Source organism: Heterodontus francisci, chromosome 26 (assembly GCF_036365525.1).
Source record: "Heterodontus francisci isolate sHetFra1 chromosome 26, sHetFra1.hap1, whole genome shotgun sequence".
NCBI classification, from domain to species: domain Eukaryota; kingdom Metazoa; phylum Chordata; class Chondrichthyes; order Heterodontiformes; family Heterodontidae; genus Heterodontus; species Heterodontus francisci.
In genome coordinates, this window is record NC_090396.1 from 77,154,152 (window position 1) to 77,173,700 (window position 19,549).

At 47.3% G+C, this 19,549-nt stretch overlaps 1 protein-coding gene across 1 annotated transcript in view; it reads left to right on the forward strand.

Annotated features, from left to right (window-relative positions):
- Positions 1-19,549, forward strand: part of ankfn1a (ankyrin repeat and fibronectin type III domain containing 1a) — a 240,572-nt gene that overhangs the window by 205,520 nt on the left and 15,503 nt on the right. The window contains exons 15-16 of the mRNA XM_068058655.1: positions 8,964-9,130; positions 19,008-19,221. Coding sequence (XP_067914756.1) covers positions 8,964-9,130; positions 19,008-19,221 — 381 coding nt within the window. The remainder of the gene's footprint in view (positions 1-8,963; positions 9,131-19,007; positions 19,222-19,549) is intronic.

Genomic DNA, 19,549 nt, shown 5'->3' on the forward strand with positions numbered 1-19,549 from the left:
GCATCGCGTCTATTAAATACTGCATCGCATCTAATAAGTACTGCATCGCGTCTATTAAATACTGCATCGCGTCTGTTAAATACAGCACCGCGTCTATTAAATACTGCATCGCGTCTATTAAATACTGCATCGCGTCTATTAAATTCAGCACCGCGTCTAATAAATACGGCACCGCGTCTATTAAATACTGCATCGCGTCTAATAAATACGGCACCGCGTCTATTAAATACTGCATCGCGTCTAATAAATACGGCACCGCGTCTATTAAATACGGCACCGCGTCTATTAAATGCTGCATCGCGTCTAATAAATACGGCACCGCGTCTCTTAAATACTGCATCGCATCTATTAAATACTGCATCGCGTCTAATAAATACGGCACCGCGTCTATTAAATGCTGCATCGCGTATAATAAATACGGCACCGCGTCTATTAAATACTGCATCGCGTCTATTAAATACTGCATCGCGTCTATTAAATACGGCACCGCGTCTATTAAATACTGCATCGCGTCTAATAAATACGGCACCGCGTCTATTAAATACTGCATCGCGTCTATTAAATACTGCATCGCGTCGATAAAATACTGCATCGCATCTAATAAATACGGCACCGCGTCTATTAAATACTGCATCGCGTCTATTAAATACTGCATCGCGTCTATAAAATACTGCATCGCATCTAATAAGTACTGCATCGCGTCTATTAAATACTGCATCGCCTCTAATAAATACGGCACCGCGTCTATTAAATACTGCATCGCGTCTAATAAATACGGCACTGCGTCCAATAAATACAGCACCGCGTCTATTAAATACTGCATCGCGTCTAATAAATACGGCACCGCGTCTATTAAATACTGCATCGCGTCTAATAAATACTGCATCGCGTCTAATAAATACCGCATCGCGTCTATTAAATACTGCATCGCGTCTATTAAATACTGCATCGCGTCCAATAAATACGGCACCGCGTCTATTAAATACGGCATCGCGTCTAATAAATACGGCACCGCGTCTATTAAATACTGCATCGCGTCTAATAAATACTGCATCGCGTCTAATAAATACCGCATCGCGTCTATTAAATACTGCATCGCGTCTAATAAATACCGCATCGCGTCTATTAAATACTGCATCGCGTCTAATAAATACTGCATCGCGTCTATTAAATACTGAATCGCGTCTAATACATACTGCATCGCGTCTAATAAATACTGCATCGCGTCTATTAAATACTGCATCGCGTCTAATAAATACTGCATCGCGTCTAATAAATACTGCATCGCGTCTATTAAATACTGCATCGCGTCTAATAAATACTGCATCGCGTCTATTAAATACTGCATCGCATCTAATAAGTACTGCATCGCGTCTATTAAATACTGCATCGTGTCTGTTAAATACTGCATCGCGTCTAATAAATACTGCATTGCATCTATTAAATACTGCATCGCGTCTAATAAATACTGCATCGCATCTAATAAGTACTGCATCGCGTCTATTAAATACTGCATCGCGTCTGTTAAATACAGTACCGCGTCTATTAAATACTGCATCGCGTCTATTAAATACTGCATCGCATCTAATAAGTACTGCATCGCGTCTATTAAATACCGCATCGCGTCTATTAAATACTGCATCGCGTCTATTAAATACTGCATCGCATCTAATAAGTACTGCATCGCGTCTATTAAATACCGCATCGCGTCTATTAAATACTGCATCGCGTCTATTAAATACTGCATCGCATCTAATAAGTACTGCATCGCGTCTGTTAAATACAGCACCGCGTCTAATAAATACCGCATCGCGTCTATTAAATACTGCATCGCGTCTATTAAATACTGCATCGCGTCTATTAAATACAGCACCGCGTCTAATAAATACGGCACCGCGTCTATTAAATACTGCATCGCGTCTAATAAATACGGCACCGCGTCTATTAAATACTGCATCGCGTCTAATAAATATGGCACCGCGTCTATTAAATACGGCACCGCGTCTAATAAATACGGCACTGCGTCTATTAAATGCTGCATCGCGTCTAATAAATACGGCACCGCGTCTCTTAAATACTGCATCGCGTCTATTAAATACTGCATCGCGTCTAATAAATACTGCATCGCGTCTATTAAATACTGCATCGCGTCTATTAAATACGGCACCGCGTCTATTAAATACTGCATCGCGTCTAATAAATACGGCACCGCGTCTATTAAAAACTGCATCGCGTCTATTAAATACTGCATCACGTCTATAAAATACTGCATCGCATCTAATAAGTACTGCATCGCGTCTATTAAATACTGCATCGCGTCTAATAAATACGGCACCGCGTCTATTAAATACTGCATCGCGTCTAATAAATACGGCACTGCGTCCAATAAATACAGCACCGCGTCTATTAAATACTGCATCGCGTATGTTAAATACAGCACCGCGTCTAATAAATACGGCACCGCGTCTAATAAATACTGCATCGCGTCTATTAAATACTGCATCGCGTCTATTAAATACTGCATCGCGTCTATTAAATACTGCATCGCGTCTAATAAATACGGCACCGCGTCTATTAAATACTGCATCGCCTCTATTAAATACTGCATCGCGTCTATTAAATACTGCATCGCGTCTAATAAATACGGCACCGCGTCTATTAAATACTGCATCGCCTCTATTAAATACGGCACCGCGTCTAATAAATACTGCATCGCGTCTAATAAATATGGCACCGCGTCCAATAAATACTGCATCGCGTCTATTAAATACTGCATCGCATTTATTAAATACTGCATCGCGTCCAATAAATACTGCATCGCGTCCATTAAATACTGCATCGCGTCTAATAAATACTGCATCGCGTCTATTAAATACTGCATCGCATCTATTAAATACTGCATCGCGTCCAATAAATACGGCACCGCGTCTATTAAATACTGCATCGCGTCTAATAAATACTGCATCGCGTCCAATAAATACTGCATCGCGTCCATTAAATACTGCATTGCGTCCAATAAATACTGCATCGCGTCTAATAAATACTGCATCGCGTCCATTAAATACTGCATCACGTCTATTAAATACTGCATCGCGTCCAATAAATACTGCATCGCGTCCATTAAATACTGCATCGCGTCTAATAAATACTGCATCGCGTCCAATAAATACTGCATCGCGTCCATTAAATACTGCATCGCGTCTAATAAATACTGCATCGCGTCCAATAAATACTGCATCGCGTCTATTAAATACTGCATCGCGTCTATTAAATACTGCATCGCGTCCATTAAATACTGCATCGCATCTATTAAATACTGCATCGCGTCCAATAAATACTGCATCGCGTCCATTAAATACTGCATCGCGTCTAATAAATACTGCATCACGTCCATTAAATACTGCATCGCGTCTAATAAATACTGCATCGCGTCTATTAAATACTGCATTGCATCTATTAAATACTGCATCGTGTCCAATAAATACGGCACCGCGTCTATTAAATACTGCATCGCGTCTAATAAATACTGCATCGCGTCCAATAAATACTGCATCACGTCTATTAAATACTGCATCGCATCTATTAAATACTGCATCGCGTCTAATAAATACTGCATCGCGTCCAATAAATACTGCATCACGTCTAATAAATACTGCATCGCGTCCATTAAATACTGCATCACGTCTATTAAATACTGCATCGCGTCCAATAAATACTGCATCGCGTCCATTAAATACTGCATCGCGTCTAATAAATACTGCATCGCGTCCAATAAATACTGCATCGCGTCCATTAAATACTGCATCGCGTCTAATAAATACTGCATCGCGTCCAATAAATACTGCATCGCGTCTATTAAATACTGCATCGCGTCTATTAAATACTGCATCGCGTCCATTAAATACTGCATCGCGTCCATTAAATACTGCATCGCATCTATTAAATACTGCATCGCGTCCAATAAATACTGCATCGCGTCCATTAAATACTGCATCGCGTCTAATAAATACTGCATCACGTCCATTAAATACTGCATCGCGTCTAATAAATACTGCATCGCGTCTATTAAATACTGCATTGCATCTATTAAATACTGCATCGTGTCCAATAAATACGGCACCGCGTCTATTAAATACTGCATCGCGTCTAATAAATACTGCATCGCGTCCAATAAATACTGCATCACGTCTATTAAATACTGCATCGCATCTATTAAATACGGCACCGCGTCTATTAAATACTGCATCGCATCTATTAAATACTGCATCGCGTCTAATAAATACTGCATCGCGTCCAATAAATACTGCATCACGTCTATTAAATACTGCATCGCATCTATTAAATACTGCATCGCGTCTAATAAATACTGCATCGCGTCCAATAAATACTGCATCGCGTCCATTAAATACTGCATCGCGTCCATTAAATACTGCATCGCGTCTAATAAATACTGCATCGCGTCCAATAAATACTGCATCGCGTCTATTAAATACTGCATCGTGTCCAATAAATACGGCATCGCGTCTATTAAATACTGCATCGCGTCTAATAAATACTGCATCGCGTCTATTAAATACTGCATCGTGTCCAATAAATACGGCATCGCGTCTATTAAATACTGCATCGCGTCTAATAAATACTGCATCACGTCTATTAAATACTGCATCGCATCTATTAAATACTGCATCGCGTCCATTAAATACTGCATCGCGTCCATTAAATACTGCATCGCGTCTATTAAATACTGCATCGTGTCCAATAAATACTGCATCGCGTCCATTAAATACTGCATCGCGTCTAATAAATACTGCATCGCGTCTATTAAATACTGCATCGTGTCCAATAAATACTGCATCGCGTCCATTAAATACTGCATCGCGTCTAATAAATACTGCATCGCGTCTAATAAATACTGCATTGCGTCTAATAAATACTGCATCGCGTCTATTAAATACTGCATCGTGTCCAATAAATACGGCATCGCGTCTATTAAATACTGCATCGCGTCTAATAAATACTGCATCGCGTCTATTAAATACTGCATCGTGTCCAATAAATACGGCATCGCGTCTATTAAATACTGCATCGCGTCTAATAAATACTGCATCACGTCTATTAAATACTGCATCGCATCTATTAAATACTGCATCGCGTCCATTAAATACTGCATCGCGTCCATTAAATACTGCATCGCGTCTAATAAATACTGCATCGCGTCTATTAAATACTGCATCGTGTCCAATAAATACTGCATCGCGTCCATTAAATACTGCATCGCGTCTATTAAATACTGCATCGTGTCCAATAAATACTGCATCGCGTCCATTAAATACTGCATCGCGTCTAATAAATACTGCATCGCGTCTAATAAATACTGCATCGTGTCCAATAAATACTGCATCGCGTCCATTAAATACTGCATCGCGTCTAATAAATACTGCATCGCGTCTATTAAATACTGCATCGCGTCTAATAAATACTGCATCGCGTCTATTAAATACTGCATCGCGTCTAATAAATACTGCATCGCGTCTAATAAATACTGCATCGTGTCCAATAAATACTGCATCGCGTCCATTAAATACTGCATCGCGTCTAATAAATACTGCATCGCGTCTATTAAATACTGCATCGCGTCTAATAAATACTGCATCGCGTCTATTAAATACTGCATCGCGTCCAATAAATCCTGCATCGCGTCCAATAAATACTGCATCGCGTCTAATAAATACTGCATCGCGTCTATTAAATACTGCATCGCGTCTAATAAATACTGCATCGCGTCTATTAAATACTGCATCGCGTCCAATAAATCCTGCATCGCGTCCAATAAATCCTGCATCGCGTCCAATAAATCCTGCATCGCGTCCAATAAATACTGCATCGCGTCCATTAAATACTGCATCGCATCTAATAAATACTGCATCGCGTCTATTAAATACTGCATCGCGTCTATTAAATACTGCATCGCGTCTAATAAATACTGCATCGTGTCCAATAAATACTGCATCGCGTCCATTAAATACTGCATCGCGTCCAATAAATACTGCATCGTGTCTAATAAATACTGCATCGTGTCTAATAAATACTGCATCGCGTCTATTAAATAGTGCATCGCGTCTATTAAATACTGCATCGCGTCTATTAAATACTGCATCGCGTCCAATAAATACTGCATCGTGTCTAATAAATACTGCATCGCGTCCAATAAATACTGCATCGCGTCCATTAAATACTGCATCGCGTCCAATAAATACTGCATCGTGTCTATTAAATACTGCATCGTGTCCAATAAATACTGCATCGCGTCCATTAAATACTGCATCGCGTCCAATAAATACTGCATCGTGTCTAATAAATACTGCATCGCGTCCATTAAATACTGCATCGTGTCCAATAAATACTGCATCGCGTCTATTAAATACTGCATTGCGTCTATTAAATACTGCATCGTGTCCAATAAATACTGCATCGCGTCTATTAAATACTGCATCGTGTCTAATAAATACTGCATCGTGTCTAATAAATACTGCATCGCGTCTATTAAATAGTGCATCGCGTCTATTAAATACTGCATCGCGTCTATTAAATACTGCATCGCGTCCAATAAATACTGCATCGTGTCTAATAAATACTGCATCGCGTCCAATAAATACTGCATCGCGTCCATTAAATACTGCATCGCGTCCAATAAATACTGCATCGTGTCTATTAAATACTGCATCGTGTCCAATAAATACTGCATCGCGTCCATTAAATACTGCATCGCGTCCAATAAATACTGCATCGTGTCTAATAAATACTGCATCGCGTCCATTAAATACTGCATCGCGTCCAATAAATACTGCATCGTGTCTAATAAATACGGCATCGCGTCCAATAAATACTGCATCGCGTCCATTAAATACTGCATCGTGTCCAATAAATACTGCATCGCGTCCATTAAATACTGCATCGCGTCCAATAAATACTGCATCGCGTCCATTAAATACTGCATCGCGTCCAATAAATACTGCATCGTGTCTAATAAATACGGCATCGCGTCCAATAAATACTGCATCGCGTCCATTAAATACTGCATCGTGTCCAATAAATACTGCATCGCGTCCATTAAATACTGCATCGCGTCCAATAAATACTGCATCGTGTCTAATAAATACTGCATCGCGTCCAATAAATACGGCATCGCGTCCAATAAATACTGCATCGCGTCCATTAAATACTGCATCGTGTCCAATAAATACTGCATCGCGTCCAATAAATACTGCATCGTGTCTATTAAATACTGCATCGTGTCCAATAAATACTGCATCGCGTCCATTAAATACTGCATCGCGTCCAATAAATACTGCATCGTGTCTAATAAATACTGCATCGTGTCTAATAAATACTGCATCGCGTCTATTAAATAGTGCATCGCGTCTATTAAATACTGCATCGCGTCTATTAAATACTGCATCGCGTCCAATAAATACTGCATCGTGTCTAATAAATACTGCATCGCGTCCAATAAATACTGCATCGCGTCCATTAAATACTGCATCGCGTCCAATAAATACTGCATCGTGTCTATTAAATACTGCATCGTGTCCAATAAATACTGCATCGCGTCCATTAAATACTGCATCGCGTCCAATAAATACTGCATCGTGTCTAATAAATACTGCATCGCGTCCAATAAATACGGCATCGCGTCCAATAAATACTGCATCGCGTCCATTAAATACTGCATCGTGTCCAATAAATACTGCATCGCGTCCATTAAATACTGCATCGCGTCCAATAAATACTGCATCGTGTCTAATAAATACTGCATCGCGTCCAATAAATACGGCATCGCGTCCAATAAATACTGCATCGCGTCCAATAAATACTGCATCGTGTCTAATAAATACTGCATCGCGTCCAATAAATACGGCATCGCGTCCAATAAATACTGCATCGCGTCCATTAAATACTGCATCGTGTCCAATAAATACTGCATCGCGTCCAATAAATACTGCATCGTGTCTATTAAATACTGCATCGTGTCCAATAAATACTGCATCGCGTCCATTAAATACTGCATCGCGTCCAATAAATACTGCATCGTGTCTAATAAATACTGCATCGCGTCCAATAAATACTGCATCGTGTCTATTAAATACTGCATCGTGTCCAATAAATACTGCATCGCGTCCAATAAATACTGCATCGTGTCTATTAAATACTGCATCGTGTCCAATAAATACTGCATCGCGTCCAATAAATACTGCATCGTGTCTATTAAATACTGCATCGTGTCCAATAAATACTGCATCGCGTCCATTAAATACTGCATCGCGTCCAATAAATACTGCATCGTGTCTAATAAATACTGCATCGCGTCCATTAAATACTGCATCGTGTCTAATAAATACTGCATCGCGTCCATTAAATACTGCATCGCGTCCAATAAATACGGCATCGCGTCCAATAAATACTGCATCGCGTCCATTAAATACTGCATCGTGTCCAATAAATACTGCATCGCGTCCATTAAATACTGCATCGCGTCCAATAAATACTGCATCGTGTCCAATAAATACTGCATCGCGTCCATTAAATACTGCATCGCGTCCAATAAATACTGCATCGCGTCCAATAAATACTGCATCGTGTCTAATAAATACTGCATCGTGTCTAATAAATACTGCATCGCGTCCAATAAATACTGCATCGTGTCTAATAAATACTGCATCGCGTCCAATAACTACTGCATCGCGTCCAATAAATCCGGCACCGCGTCTAATAAATACTGCATCGCGTCCAATAAATCCGGCACCGCGTCTAATAAATACGGCACTGCGTCTAATAAAACAAGTTGGGAGCAATATGTCTGTTAATGGGGTACATTGTGAGAGGTGACCTTGGCTTCTGGGGAAGTTTCACTGTGATACCTCACAGTCAATTTCTGCTCTTCTTCCTTTTCTGTCCTTCTCCAGTTCACTTCTGCTGCTACAGGGAAAAGTTCATGAACCTGTACTGCCGTGTGTCAACACTGCTGGAGTTAGACTCACTCATTACCCAGCAGGACTTGCGAGAGGCCATTTCTGATGAAGAGGTTCTCTCCGCAAAAGGGAGGCACCAGGAAGTGTCAGGATACGTGCAGGTAGGAACTCAGCACATAGTATTCCATACATGAACACCTCGAAACATTCGATTAGATTCCAGCCTGTAACTCACTCCTGAGTATCTGTTTTATTTTATTTGTTTTGTGGGATGTGCCAGTCACTGGTTAAGCCAGCAGTTATTGCCCATCCCTAATTGTGCTTGAACTGAGTGTTTTGCTCGGCCATTTCAGAGGGCTTGTAAGAGTCAACCAACCACATTGCTGTGGGTCTGCAGTCACATGTAGGCCAGACCAGGTAAGGACGGCAGATTTCCTTCCCTAAAGGACATTAGTGAACCAGATGGGTTTTTACAACAATCCACAATGGTTTCATGGTCACCATAATTAAATTCAAATGTTATCATCTTCCATGGTGGGATTCAAACCCCTGTCCCCAGAGCATTAGCCTGGGCTCTGGATTTCTAGTCCAGTGACATTACCACTACACCACCACCTCCCCCTGATTCCAGCCTCTAACACACTCCCTCATATCTGTTTTTTTTTTAAATCAATCACCATACTACTTGGTTACTTGTTGTGCTTGACTTGTACACCCAGGAGCTGCTGGTGAGTTGTAGAACGACCCATTGACATTTCGGTCACTGAGGGCTGGATTTTCAATCTAGGGTTGGGAACCTGACACCAGGATCATTTCCAGGTCATGACCCTGTGCCGCGTCTCCGTTGCTGATGTGATGCAATTTTAAGACACAAATCCCCTAATCGGGTCAGAGGTGAACTTGGTGCCCAATTAGTGGCACTGGGCACTGTCTGGAGGCACAAACAGGCTCTGGGGTGTCATACTGAAAGGCAGGCAGCAGCCGTGACTGGGCTGTCTATTGCCTTGCAGATTGGAGATAGCAGGAGGACAGAGGGCAGAAACCTCATGGTACATACAGGTCATCAAATGGTTAATCACAAAGTACTAGCCCCGTTCTGCTCAAGACATGGCAACTTACTGCCACCACTTCAGCAGCTCGGTTTGATTTTAATTCAGCAGCAACATCACATTAATGCTCCCTGCAGTGCTCTGAACAGGGGTGCACTAACATGCCCCAGACCATTCACTCTCCCCGTTCACCACTTTGAAAATTTCCTTCTGGCACTTTTCTTAACAAACTCTTCAATGAGCTTAACAGCGGGTAATCGGAGGTTCCCCACCCTACCCTCGCTTCGAAAATTGCAATGCGGCCCGGGTTATCGGAAGACTGACCCGGCATCTGGGAACACTCTTTTTGAAACACACCCACACCAAACCTCGTCTCCATGGGGGGTTGAAAATCCAGCCCGGAGATTTTGGTAAGAAACCCATTTTACACAGAGTGCAAAAGAATTCCTGTGCCTGATAGAGGAATATGTGGGCGTGTGACTATTTAGTCAGAACAGGATTGTGCTCACCCATGAGGAACCTTGTGGTTGAATAGTCCTTTCTGGGTAACACATGGAGAACGGGCACTGGTGTAAGGTTCCAGAAGGCACCATACCCCAGCAGGAGTCAGCACCTTCTGCACAACACAGGAGAGCATTGGAAAAATGCAGTTCAGGAAATACCCAAAGGGGTTCTCTGTTCAGCTCCAGGCTCCATCATTTGATGGAATATCATCACACTTATTCTGGGATTGCAACACAATAAACCTCTGACCTTGCAGAGACTCACGGGCTCAGCCGGAGAGGCCAGTGCCAGTTTGGGCAGAATCTTCGATTCCCAACCTGTAACCATACCAGCAACACCTGGTAGGTGGCATTTGGGGCATGGAGGGGTGGGGTAGAGGGTGGCTTGGGTGGGGCGTAACTGCCAGGGGCTCCCAGCCCTCAATACCTCTCATGAGTGCTGTCCGAGGATGTCCCTGCCCTCCCTTACACCATTGCCCTCTACAGTGCGCAATACAGCTGAGCGTGCAGTGTAGCTGAGTGTGCAAAACAGCTGAGCGGGCGGTACAGCTGAGTGTGCAATACAGCTGAGTGTGCAATACAGCTGAGCGTGCAATACAGCTGAGTGTGCAATACAGCTGAGCGTGCGGTACAGCTGAGTGTGCAATACAGCTGAGTGTGCAATACAGCTGAGCGTGCGGTATAGCTGAGTGTGCAATACAGCTGAGCGTGCGGTACAGCTGAGTGTGCAATACAGCTGAGCGTGCGGTACAGCTGAGCGTGCGGTACAGCTGAGCGTGCAATACAGCTGAGCGTGCGGTACAGCTGAGCGTGCAATACAGCTGAGCGTGCGGTACAGCTGAGCGGGCGGTACAGCTGAGTGTGCGATACAGCTGAGCGTGCGGTATAGCTGAGTGTGCAATACAGCTGAGCGTGCGGTACAGCTGAGCGTGCGGTACAGCTGAGCGTGCAATACAGCTGAGCGTGCAATACAGCTGAGCGGGCGGTACAGCTGAGCGGGCGGTACAGCTGAGTGTGCAATACAGCTGAGCGTGCGGTACAGCTGAGCGTGCGGTACAGCTGAGCGTGCAATACAGCTGAGCGTGCAATACAGCTGAGCGGGCGGTACAGCTGAGCGTGCAATACAGCTGAGCGTGCGGTACAGCTGAGCGTGCAATACAGCTGAGCGTGCAATACAGCTGAGCGTGCAATACAGCTGAGCGGGCGGTACAGCTGAGTGTGCAATACAGCTGAGCGTGCAATACAGCTGAGCGTGCAATACAGCTGAGCGGGCGGTACAGCTGAGTGTGCAATACAGCTGAGTGTGCAATACAGCTGAGTGTGCAATACAGCTGAGTGTGCAGTACAGCTGAGCGTGCAATACAGCTGAGCATGCGGTACAGCTGAGTGTGCAATACAGCTGAGCGTGAGGTAAAGCTGAGTGTGCAATACAGCTGAGCGTGCGGTACAGCTGAGAGCGCAATACAGCTGAGCGTGCGGTATAGCTGAGTGTGCAATACAGCTGAGCATGCAATACAGCTGAGTGTGCAATACAGCTGAGCATGCAATACAGTTGAGCGTACAATACAGCTGAGTGTGCGGTATAACTGAGTGTGCAATACAGCTGAGTGTGCAATACAGCTGAGCGTGCAATACAGCTGAGCGTGCGGTACAGCTGAGTGTGCAATACAGCTGAGTGTGCATTGCAGCTGAGCGTGCGGTACAGCTGAGTGTGCAATACAGCTGAGCGTGCATGCGGTACAGCTGAGCGTGCAGTACAGCTGAGTGTGCAATACAGCTGAGCGTGCTGTACAGCTGAGTGTGCAATACAGCTGAGTGTGCAATACAGCTGAGCGTGCGGTACAGATGAGTGTGCAATACAGCTGAGTGTGCAATATAGCTGAGCGTGCGGTACAGCTGAGTGTGCAATACAGCTGAGCGTGCAATACAGCTGAGCGTGCGTGCGGTACAGCTGAGTGTGCAATACAGCTGAACGTGCGGTACAGCTGAGTGTGCAATACAGCTGAACGTGCGGTACAGCTGAGTGCGCGGTATAGCTGAGTGTGCAATACAGCTGAGCATGCGTGCGGTACAGCTGAGCGTGCAATACAGCTGAGTGTGCGGTATAGCTGAGGTGTGGTACAGCGGAGTGTGCAATACAGCTGAGTGTGTGGTATAGCTGAGCGTATGGTACAGCTGAGTGTGCAATACAGCTGAGTGTGCGGTATAGCTGAGCGTGCGGTACAGCTGAGTGTGTGGTATAGCTGAGCGTGCGGTACAGCTGAGTGTGCAATACAGCTGAGCGTGCAATACAGCTGAGTGTCTGGTATAGCTGAGCGTGCGGCACAGCTGAGTGTGCAATACAGCTGAGCGTGCAATACAGCTGAGCGTGCAATACAGCTGAGCGGGCGGTACAGCTGAGTGTGCAATACAGCTGAGTGTGCAATACAGCTGAGTGTGCAGTACAGCTGAGCGTGCAATACAGCTGAGCGTACGGTACAGCTGAGTGTGCAATACAGCTGAGCGGGCGGTACAGCTGAGTGTGCAACACAGCTGAGCGTGCGGTATAGCTGAGTGTGCAATACAGCTGAGCGGGCGGTACAGCTGAGCGGGCGGTACAGCTGAGTGTGCAATACAGCTGAGCGTGCGGTACAGCTGAGCGTGCGGTACAGCTGAGCGTGCAATACAGCTGAGCGTGCAATACAGCTGAGCGGGCGGTACAGCTGAGCGTGCAATACAGCTGAGCGTGCGGTACAGCTGAGCGTGCAATACAGCTGAGCGTGCAATACAGCTGAGCGTGCAATACAGCTGAGCGGGCGGTACAGCTGAGTGTGCAATACAGCTGAGCGTGCAATACAGCTGAGCGTGCAATACAGCTGAGCGGGCGGTACAGCTGAGTGTGCAATACAGCTGAGTGTGCAATACAGCTGAGTGTGCAATACAGCTGAGTGTGCAGTACAGCTGAGCGTGCAATACAGCTGAGCATGCGGTACAGCTGAGTGTGCAATACAGCTGAGCGTGAGGTAAAGCTGAGTGTGCAATACAGCTGAGCGTGCGGTACAGCTGAGAGCGCAATACAGCTGAGCGTGCGGTATAGCTGAGTGTGCAATACAGCTGAGCATGCAATACAGCTGAGTGTGCAATACAGCTGAGCATGCAATACAGTTGAGCGTACAATACAGCTGAGTGTGCGGTATAACTGAGTGTGCAATACAGCTGAGTGTGCAATACAGCTGAGCGTGCAATACAGCTGAGCGTGCGGTACAGCTGAGTGTGCAATACAGCTGAGTGTGCATTGCAGCTGAGCGTGCGGTACAGCTGAGTGTGCAATACAGCTGAGCGTGCATGCGGTACAGCTGAGCGTGCAGTACAGCTGAGTGTGCAATACAGCTGAGCGTGCTGTACAGCTGAGTGTGCAATACAGCTGAGTGTGCAATACAGCTGAGCGTGCGGTACAGATGAGTGTGCAATACAGCTGAGTGTGCAATATAGCTGAGCGTGCGGTACAGCTGAGTGTGCAATACAGCTGAGCGTGCAATACAGCTGAGCGTGCGTGCGGTACAGCTGAGTGTGCAATACAGCTGAACGTGCGGTACAGCTGAGTGTGCAATACAGCTGAACGTGCGGTACAGCTGAGTGCGCGGTATAGCTGAGTGTGCAATACAGCTGAGCATGCGTGCGGTACAGCTGAGCGTGCAATACAGCTGAGTGTGCGGTATAGCTGAGGTGTGGTACAGCGGAGTGTGCAATACAGCTGAGTGTGTGGTATAGCTGAGCGTATGGTACAGCTGAGTGTGCAATACAGCTGAGTGTGCGGTATAGCTGAGCGTGCGGTACAGCTGAGTGTGTGGTATAGCTGAGCGTGCGGTACAGCTGAGTGTGCAATACAGCTGAGCGTGCAATACAGCTGAGTGTCTGGTATAGCTGAGCGTGCGGCACAGCTGAGTGTGCAATACAGCTGAGCGTGCAATACAGCTGAGCGTGCAATACAGCTGAGCGGGCGGTACAGCTGAGTGTGCAATACAGCTGAGTGTGCAATACAGCTGAGTGTGCAGTACAGCTGAGCGTGCAATACAGCTGAGCGTACGGTACAGCTGAGTGTGCAATACAGCTGAGCGGGCGGTACAGCTGAGTGTGCAACACAGCTGAGCGTGCGGTATAGCTGAGTGTGCAATACAGCTGAGCGTGCGGTACAGCTGAGCGTGCAATACAGCTGAGCATGCGGTACAGCTGAGCGTGCGGTACAGCTGAGCGTGCAATACAGCTGAGCGTGCAATACAGCTGAGCGGGCGGTACAGCTGAGTGTGCAATACAGCTGAGCGTGCAATACAGCTGAGCGGGCGGTACAGCTGAGCGGGCGGTACAGCTGAGTGTGCAATACAGCTGAGTGTGCAGTACAGCTGAGCGTGCAATACAGCTGAGCGTGCGGTACAGCTGAGTGTGCAATACAGCTGAGCGTGAGGTAAAGCTGAGTGTGCAATACAGCTGAGCGTGCGGTACAGCTGAGAGCGCAATACAGCTGAGCGTGCGGTATAGCTGAGTGTGCAATACAGCTGAGCGTGCAATACGGCTGAGTGTGCAATACAGCTGAGCATGCAATACAGTTGAGCGTGCAATACAGCTGAGTGTGCGGTATAACTGAGTGTGCAATACAGCTGAGTGTGCAATACAGCTGAGCGTGCAATACAGCTGAGCGTGCGGTATAGCTGAGCTTGCGGTACAGCTGAGTGTGCAATACAGCTGAGTGTGCATTGCAGCTGAGCGTGCGGTACAGCTGAGTGTGCAATACAGCTGAGCGTGCATGCGGTACAGCTGAGTGTGCAATACAGCTGAGTGTGCAATACAGCTGAGCGTGCGGTACAGATGAGTGTGCAATACAGCTGAGCGTGCAATACAGCTGAGCGTGCGTGCGGTACAGCTGAGTGTGCAATACAGCTGAACGTGCGGTACAGCTGAGTGTGCAATACAGCTGAACGTGCGGTACAGCTGAGTGTGCAATACAGCTGAACGTGCGGTACAGCTGAGTGTGCAATACAGCTGAACGTGCGGTACAGCTGAGTGTGCAATACAGCTGAACGTGCGGTACAGCTGAGTGCGCGGTATAGCTGAGTGTGCAATACAGCTGAGCGTGCGTGCGGTACAGCTGAGCGTGCAATACAGCTGAGTGTGCGGTATAGCTGAGGTGTGGTACAGCGGAGTGTGCAATACAGCTGAGTGTGTGGTATAGCTGAGCGTATGGTACAGCTGAGTGTGCAATACAGCTGAGTGTGCGGTATAGCTGAGGTGTGGTACAGCGGAGTGTGCAATACAGCTGAGTGTGCGGTATAGCTGAGCGTGCGGTACAGCTGAGTGTGTGGTATAGCTGAGCGTGCGGTACAGCTGAGTGTGCAATACAGCTGAGCGTGCAATACAGCTGAGTGTGTGGTATAGCTGAGCGTGCGGTACAGCTGAGTGTGCAATACAGCTGAGTGTGTGGTATAGCTGAGCGTGCGGTACAGCTGAGTGTGCAATACAGCTGAGTGTGCGGTATAGCTGAGCGTGCGGTACAGCTGAGCGTGCAATACAGCTGAGTGTGCAATATAGCTGAGTGTGCGGTACAGCTGAGCGTGCAATACTGCTGAGCGTGCAATACAGCTGAGCGTGCGGTACAGCTGAGCGTGCAATACAGCTGAGCGTGCGGTACAGCTGAGCGTGCAATACAGCTGAGCGTGCGGTACAGCTGAGCGTGCGGTACAGCTGAGTGTGTGGTACAGCTGAGTGTGCAATACAGCTGAGTGTGCGGGACAGCTGAGTGTGCAATACAGCTCAGCATGCAATATAGCTGAGCATGTGGTACAGCTGAGTGTGCGGTACAGCTGAGTGTGCAATACAGCTGAGCGTGCAATACAGCTGAGCGTGCAATACAGCTGAGCGTGTGGTACAGCTGAGCGTGCGGTACAGCTGAGCGTGCAAAACAGCTGAGTGTGTGGTATAGCTGAGCATGCGGTACAGCGGTAAAGCTGAGTGTGCAATACAGCTGAGTGTGCAATACAGCTGAGCGTGCAATACAGCTGAGCGTGCGGTACAGCGGTAAAGCTGAGTGTGCAATACAGCTGAGTGTGCAATACAGCTGAGAGTGCAATATAGCTGAGTGTGCGGTACAGCTGAGCGTGCGGTGCAGCGGTGAAGCTGAGTGTGCAATACAGCTGAGTGTGCAATGCAGCTGAGAGTGCAATATAGCTGAGTGTGCGGTACAGCTGAGCGTGCAATACAGCTGAGCGTGCGGTACAGCTGAGCGTGCGGTACAGCTGAGTGTGCAATACAGCTGAGTGTGCGGGACAGCTGAGTGTGCAATACAGCTGAGCGTGCAATACAGCTGAGCATGCGGTACAGCTGAGTGTGCGGTACAGCTGAGTGTGCAATACAGCTGAGCGTGCAATACAGCTGAGTGTGCAGTGCAGCTGAGTGTGCAATACAGCTGAGCGTGCGGTACAGCTGAGTGTGCAATATAGCTGAGCGTGCGGTACAGCTGAGTGCGTGGTCTAGCTGAGCGTGCGGTACAGCTGAGCGTGCAATACAGCTGAGCGTGCAATACAGCTGAGCGTGCGGTGCAGCTGAGCGTGCGGTACAGCTGAGCGTGCAATACAGCTGAGCGTGCGGTGCAGCTGAGTGTGCGGTACAGCTGAGTGTGCAATACAGCTGAGCGTGCAATACAGCTGAGCGTGCGGTACAGCTGAGTGTGCAATATAGCTGAGCGTGCGGTACAGCTGAGTGCGTGGTCTAGCTGAGCGTGCGGTACAGCTGAGTGTGCAATACAGCTGAGCGTGCAATACAGCTGAGCGTGCAATACAGCTGAGTGTGAGGTATAGCTGAGCATGCGGTACAGCTGAGTTTGCAATACAGCTGAGCGTGCGGTACAGCTGAGCGTGCAATACAGCTGAGTGTGCAATATAGCTGAGTGTGCGGTACAGCTGAGCGTGCAATACAGCTGAGCGTGCAATACAGCTGAGCGTGCGGTACAGCTGAGCGTGCAATACAGCTGAGCGTGCGGTACAGCTGAGCGTGCGGTACAGCTGAGCGTGCGGTACAGCTGAGTGTGCAATACAGCTGAGTGTGCGGGACAGCTGAGTGTGCAATACAGCTTAGCATGCAATATAGCTGAGCGTGTGGTACAGCTGAGTGTGCGGTACAGCTGAGTGTGCAATACAGCTGAGCGTGCAATACAGCTGAGCGTGCGGTACAGCTGAGCGTGAGGTACAGCTGAGCGTGCGGTACAGCTGAGCGTGCAATACAGCTGAGTGTGTGGTCTCGCTGAGCATGCGGTACAGCGGTAAAGCTGAGTGTGCAATACAGCTGAGCGTGCGGTACAGCGGTAAAGCTGAGTGTGCAATACAGCTGAGTGTGCAATACAGCTGAGAGTGCAATATAGCTGAGTGTGCGGTACAGCTGAGCGTGCGGTGCAGCGGTAAAGCTGAGTGTGCAATACAGCTGAGTGTGCAATACAGCTGAGCGTGCAATACAGCTGAGCGTGCGGTACAGCGGTAAAGCTGAGTGTGCAATACAGCTGAGAGTGCAATATAGCTGAGTGTGCGGTACAGCTGAGCGTGCGGTGCAGCGGTAAAGCTGAGTGTGCAATACAGCTGAGTGTGCAATGCAGCTGAGAGTGCAATATAGCTGAGTGTGCGGTACAGCTGAGCGTGCGGTACAGCTGAGCGTGCGGTACAGCTGAGCGTGCGGTACAGCTGAGTGTGCAATACAGCTGAGTGTGCGGGACAGCTGAGTGTGCAATACAGCTGAGCGTGCAATACAGCTGAGCGTGCGGTACAGCTGAGTGTGCGGTACAGCTGAGTGTGCAATACAGCTGAGCGTGCAATACAGCTGAGTGTGCAGTGCAGCTGAGTGTGCAATACAGCTGAGCGTGCGGTACAGCTGAGTGTGCAATATAGCTGAGCGTGCGGTACAGCTGAGTGCGTGGTCTAGCTGAGCGTGCGGTACAGCTGAGCTGTGCAATACAGCTGAGCGTGCAATACAGCTGAGCGTGCGGTACAGCTGAGTGTGCGGTACAGCTGAGTGTGCAATACAGCTGAGCGTGCAATACAGCTGAGTGTGTGGTATAGCTGAGCATGCGGTACAGCGGTAAAGCTGAGTGTGCAATACAGCTGAGCCTGCAATGCAGCTGAGCGTGCGGTACAGCTGAGTGTGCAATATAGCTGAGCGTGCGGTACAGCTGAGTGCGTGGTCTAGCTGAGCGTGCGGTACAGCTGAGTGTGCAATACAGCTGAGCGTGCAATACAGCTGAGCGTGCAATACAGCTGAGTGTGAGGTATAGCTGAGCGTGCGGTACAGCTGAGTGTGCAATACAGCTGAGCGTGCAATACAGCTGAGCGTGCGGTACAGCTGAGCGTGCAATACAGCTGAGTGTGCAATACAGCTGAGTGTGCAATACAGCTGAGCGTGCGGTACAGCTGAGCGTGCGGTACAGCTGAGTCTGTAGGTATCTTTGTGACTTTTCCTGTTTTTTCCTGCAGCAACTGGATGGGATCTGGAGAGAGGTGCGGTGGATTATGGATGCATTGCAGTATGCCCGCTATAAACACCCTGCTGGAGGCCTCCCAATCACGTGGTTCATCAGTTCCTTGGAGGAGGCTCCTCAGGAGAAGAATGATTCCACGTCCTCCCACATGGACTACCTGCCCTCGCCATCACCCTCACCAGAGAATCTGCGAAGGAAAGCTGTGAGCGGTGAGGAAAGTGCAAATCATTGACTGTGTCAGGGGGCTTCATCTCATTGAGGGGAGGGCATGGATCAATGAACCATCTCCATCTCAGTAAGGCGTTTGATAAGGTTCCCCATGGCAGGCTGATGGAGAAAGTGAAGGCGCTTGGGGTCCAAGGTGTACTAGCTAGATGGATAAAGAACTGGCTGGGCAACAGGAGACAGAGAGTAGCAGTAGAGGGGAGTTTCTCAAAATGGAGACGTGTGACCAGTGGTGTTCCACAGGGATCCGTGCTGGGACCACTGTTGTTTGTGATATATATTAATGATTTGGAGGAAAGTATAGGTAGACTG